Source organism: Bidens hawaiensis, unplaced genomic scaffold, assembly GCF_021521415.1.
Source record: "Bidens hawaiensis isolate Kalapana, Puna unplaced genomic scaffold, B.hawaiensis_p1.1 tig00019793_1, whole genome shotgun sequence".
Taxonomy (NCBI): Eukaryota; Viridiplantae; Streptophyta; class Magnoliopsida; order Asterales; family Asteraceae; genus Bidens; species Bidens hawaiensis.
Window position 1 is genome coordinate 64193 of NW_027493003.1, and position 4670 is coordinate 68862.

At 35.0% G+C, this 4670-nt stretch overlaps 1 protein-coding gene across 1 annotated transcript; it reads left to right on the plus strand.

The window, feature by feature from the left end:
* Positions 1-959: 959 nt before the first annotated feature.
* Positions 960-3616, plus strand: LOC143559228 (coniferyl alcohol acyltransferase-like). Its single transcript, XM_077047875.1, has 2 exons — positions 960-1929; positions 2602-3616. The coding sequence occupies exons 1-2, from the start codon at positions 1237-1239 to the stop codon at positions 3544-3546; spliced, it is 1638 nt and encodes a 545-aa protein (XP_076903990.1). The 5' UTR covers positions 960-1236; the 3' UTR covers positions 3547-3616.
* Positions 3617-4670: the final 1054 nt, after the last annotated feature.

Consider the following 4670-nt stretch of genomic DNA (forward strand, 5'->3'; position numbering starts at 1 on the left):
GTTGATTCTTGTAGGGTTTACATACTCTTCACCAACTACGATTAGCTTTTCTTTTTCAAATATATAAGGAAATGGTAAAGACCAAAATTTTGAACTTGATTTTTGGATTATATATTAGAAAAGCACCAAAGTTTCTCCGTAAGAGCCGATGCAACTGGTTATATTTTTCTAGTAAAAAAATAAGGAAAAAAGATAACAAATCAAGAATGCTTTATGATGATAATGACGATGAGAGAAACCAAACCAACTATAAAAACCAAGTCTTACCTGCAAATCAAATTGTTGCCCAAAGTCAATTCATTCACACCAAATTAAATTTATTATTTAATCAATTAAAAAAAAAGCAATACGTGTTCCCTTGTTGGATTAAAAAATTTAATACTATTTTAGGAAACTCAATCTAGAGTTGCTTCTTTATGTCTGATTAATTTATATATCACATCACTTTGTTTATATCAAACCGGTCCGATAGGTATGACGCCACTAGTTACAGTCAAAAAAACACTCATCAAGGGTTAGATTTTATCACTCTATTTGACTTTATCAGCTTGCCAACTTTTAAACAGTCCGATTAGTATAAGGTTGACAAAACATTAATGAAAGCAACGTTTTAAAATCTGGTTTTTTAAACGTGTCAAGTTGGGCTTTGAAGAGGTTCCACTGGTTGTACCGGCCAGTTTATACGGGTTCTCTAGTTAACACTATAATTTCATAAAATACAATTTTAACTCTAAAAATGATCTAAAGTAAAAGATTCCATAATCAAATTTCAAGTTTATAGCAAAGTTTTTTTTTTCTAATTAAAGTCTATAGCTTTATGACATTTTAGCGTTGAATGACTCAATTTTTTGATCGCTTAAAAGATGAAACTTACTATCATCACCATCCTCATTCAACAAAAAATTTTATTTTGGAATCAAACCAGTACGTCGGTATGAACCGGTATTACTGTTAAATCAGCAGTTCAACAATTCAATTTAAACCGTTCAACTTACCTGTCTAAAACTTACTGTCTATTTGTCCAGCATCTAATTAAATCGGTATCGTTGGCCAGTATAAACTGGTTTTTAAAACACTGAATGAAAGTGTTAGCTAGAGGTGTGTCATTATGCTTGACTTTGTCACATGCAAACTTTTAAAGAGTCAGCTGAGGTTAGGAATGCATCTTCCTATAAATCTACATGAAATCTCAACGCATTCCTCGTACAACACCATCATACCTTAATTCACTCCATCATGAACATGAGAAGATACTATCATCTCCTTAACCTAAGGAGATCTAAAGGTCTTCTTATGTCACAAAAGAGAGGTGCTCATCAAACTAGTCCTGTTGAGTCACACCACCTTCAGCCACCATCCATGTTTTCTTCCTTTGGTCATATATCCAGAAACATATACACTAGAAACCTTATTGGTTCTCACGGTTTCTTTAGATCAACTCACAGTCTTATCAACTCTGATCCTTATAGTTCTCGAGTTTCTACAATCCATACGTCTGAACTACCATTACCTGAGGATGACTCAGCCCAACTCGACTATCGGGTGACTGTGAAGGGTAGAGAGGTCATTTCAGCGGCACTAAAACCCGCAAACGAACACTGGCTCCCATTGTCAAACCTTGACTTACTTTTACCGCCGATCGAAGTCGGAACTTACTTTTGTTACAAGAAAAAGAACATGTCCCCAGAAGTAGTGGTGGACATCCTCAAGAAATCGTTGGCAGGGGTATTATCGACATTTTACCCGCTCGCGGGTGAGATTGTGCAGAATAGCCATGGAGAGCCAGAGGTGTTGTGTAACAATAGTGGGGTTGAGTTTGTTCATGCACATGCAGATGTGGAGTTGAAGGATTTGGACTTTTATCATCCTGATCTTTCTGTAAAGAGGAAGTTGGTGCCCAAGATAAACCGCGGTTTGTTATCGATTCAGGTAAAATGATTACGAAATCTTGTAACTCTATTTAAATTAAACTTCTAATATGTAACTATGGGTTAGAGGATCAAAGCAACTAAAAGGTTATAAAATACAAAGAGAATACACCAATTTAATTTTAATTAAACAGTTGATCTAGAAAGCATACACCTCTTTTAATGAGATGTTACGAGGAAACCAACAATTAACTTGTTCAAATAACAGATGAGAAAACCAACCATCATAACCACAATAATAATAGTTAATGTTCTAACTCGGTTTAGACATCCCAAGTTTTAATCATATAAAGATATAGCATGAATACAACAATGATATCTCTTAAGTTCCAATTAATAATCAAACATGAACAAAATGAATAACTCTTGTTTATTAATAAGGTAATATCTCAAAACTGATTACAATTCTCTTGATGAAATCATGACTTGAATCATCTATATATATACTAACCAAACTGGCTAGCCAACCAAACCTATTTGAACACAAATCAGATAGCTAACTAATAGGAGATAAACCTACTTGTTTAATCATAATTGTTTTTCCAACCGACTTGTTGGATAGGTCACATTTGATCCAACTCTATTAACTCACGGGCTGGACATGTTTCTTGGGCCACTGGGTAGACAAAAATGAGCCAACAATCTCTAACTCATGTACGTTTAAATGAAACAGGTAACGGAGCTGAAATGCGGATCAATAATCATATCAGGTACGGTTAACCATCAATTATCCGATGGTTACTCAATGAATAAGTTCTTAGTTGCATGGGCTAAGCATGCACGATTGGGACAAATCTCCAGCGTCCCATCATTTCGACCGTCAATTTTGAACCCAAGACACCCTCCTCATTATGAAACATCCCTTGACAATCTATACATCCCCATCACATCACTACCTCCTCCATCCTCATTCGAGGAACCACTAGGTAGTCGCATGTACTACGTTCGCGCTGAATCAATCGAACGTATGCAATCTGAAGCAAGCACAAAAGAAGACAAAAGAAGCAAATTGTTGGCATTCACTGCCTATATATGGAAACTTTTAGCAGCTGGAAGTAATGATGTTGAGAATACCATATCTAGAATGGGCGTTGTAGTTAACGGACGACGTTTTCTAACCGAAATTAACGAGAAAAACTCATCTTTGTTTGAAAACCACTACGGAAATGTACTATCAATTCCATATGGTGTTGCAGCAATTAGTGATCTCAAGAAAATGCCACTTCATGAAATTGGAAACTTGGTTCATGGGTTTGTAGCCAACACCACAAACGAAGAACATTTTAGGGGTCTGATTGATTGGGTCGAGTTGCATAGACCAACGCAGGCCGTTGCAAAGATATATTTTGGGCACGAGAAGGCGGATGGTAGGGCTGTGGTGGTCTCGGGAGGACAAGGTTTACCGATCAACGATATGGACTTTGGATGGGGCAAGCCTGAGTTTGGCTCATATTATGTCCCTTGGGGTAGTCGAACCGGATACATATCCCCCATGCCAAGTGCAACTGGAAATGGGGATTGGGTTGTGTACATGCATCTTAAAGAGAACGAGTTTCAAGTGATTGAGCGTATGGCGCCAAATGTGTTTACACCTCTTTCAATTGCTACTTTAATTTAGTTTATGTGGCAAAATTTCTTGTACATGGTTTGTTTTGATTGATGTTTTACAAGTATTTTGTTATGTCTGTTAATGTGCAAAATAACTGTCATTGTAAGTTATGCTAAATGTTAAAGATATTCAAAGCAAGGTTTGTGATATATACTTCGTATTTTAATGATTTATTAAATATTTAAGTTTGATCAATCAATCGTGTAGTACACAGCCTCAAGCTAGTATAAAATATATGCATGTAAGATTCAACGACAAAAAATAAAAAAAAAATTGATGTAAAAGACTAAAAGATTAGTTGAAATTAATTTGTAATGTGTAACCAAAATTTAAAAACAAATTATTATATTATTAAACATGAATATAATAACCTGTTCAAACTAACATTCACCCGTTTAAACTTTAAATACACTTTAATTAAGCATGAACAACTAATCAACATTATGAATATTATTACTTGGTAAAAAAGTATATACATGTAACATACGTTGTGGCATGTTGGATCTATGTGTGGCATGTTGCAATTTTATGTATCGCATATCACGTACAAAACTACAAAATCCATCAGTTTCATATAACAAAGCCATTTCTTAATATGAAAAAAGAAAGAAAAAAAATATGGACTGAACGGAATTTTTGTTATAAATATGAACTGAATTAACAAGGATTAAGCTATCTTAAATAACAGCTGCTATTCACACATAGAATTTCCGTTATGTCAACGTGCGGTACATGTAATGAAAGCAAAATAGAATTACATTTTGGTACACATGACCCCTCATGCATCGCATTTGGGGGATAAACTAATTTTGTTCAAAGTGGGTAATTATTTCATTTTTGGACAGTAGCAAAAGTAGGTGCAGTTGATACCTTTGACTTGGAACCTTCATAAAACATAAAGACCAAGACCTTGTTTTGCGGCTGTTAGTATCAGAAAATATCGAAAAATCGAGGGAAATAGTTAGGGGAGAAACTACTTACAAGATTATTGACGGGTTTGGTTTGACTATAGCACCGCTTGAGTTGTTAACTGCTTGGTTTGACTCTAGCATTCATAAAGGAATTTTTTTACTAGTACTCAAACCAACTTTCCCATGATACACCAACAAACTATACATCTCTTACCCTATTCC

Excerpts from the sequence above, each read along its gene's own strand:
- LOC143559228 (XM_077047875.1), top strand. The coding sequence starts at position 1,237 with ATGAACATGAGAAGATACTATCATCTCCTTAACCTAAGGAGATCTAAA. Across the intron at positions 1,930-2,601 it reads GCGGTTTGTTATCGATTCAG|GTAACGGAGCTGAAATGCGG; the intron begins GTAAAATGATTA and ends TAAATGAAACAG.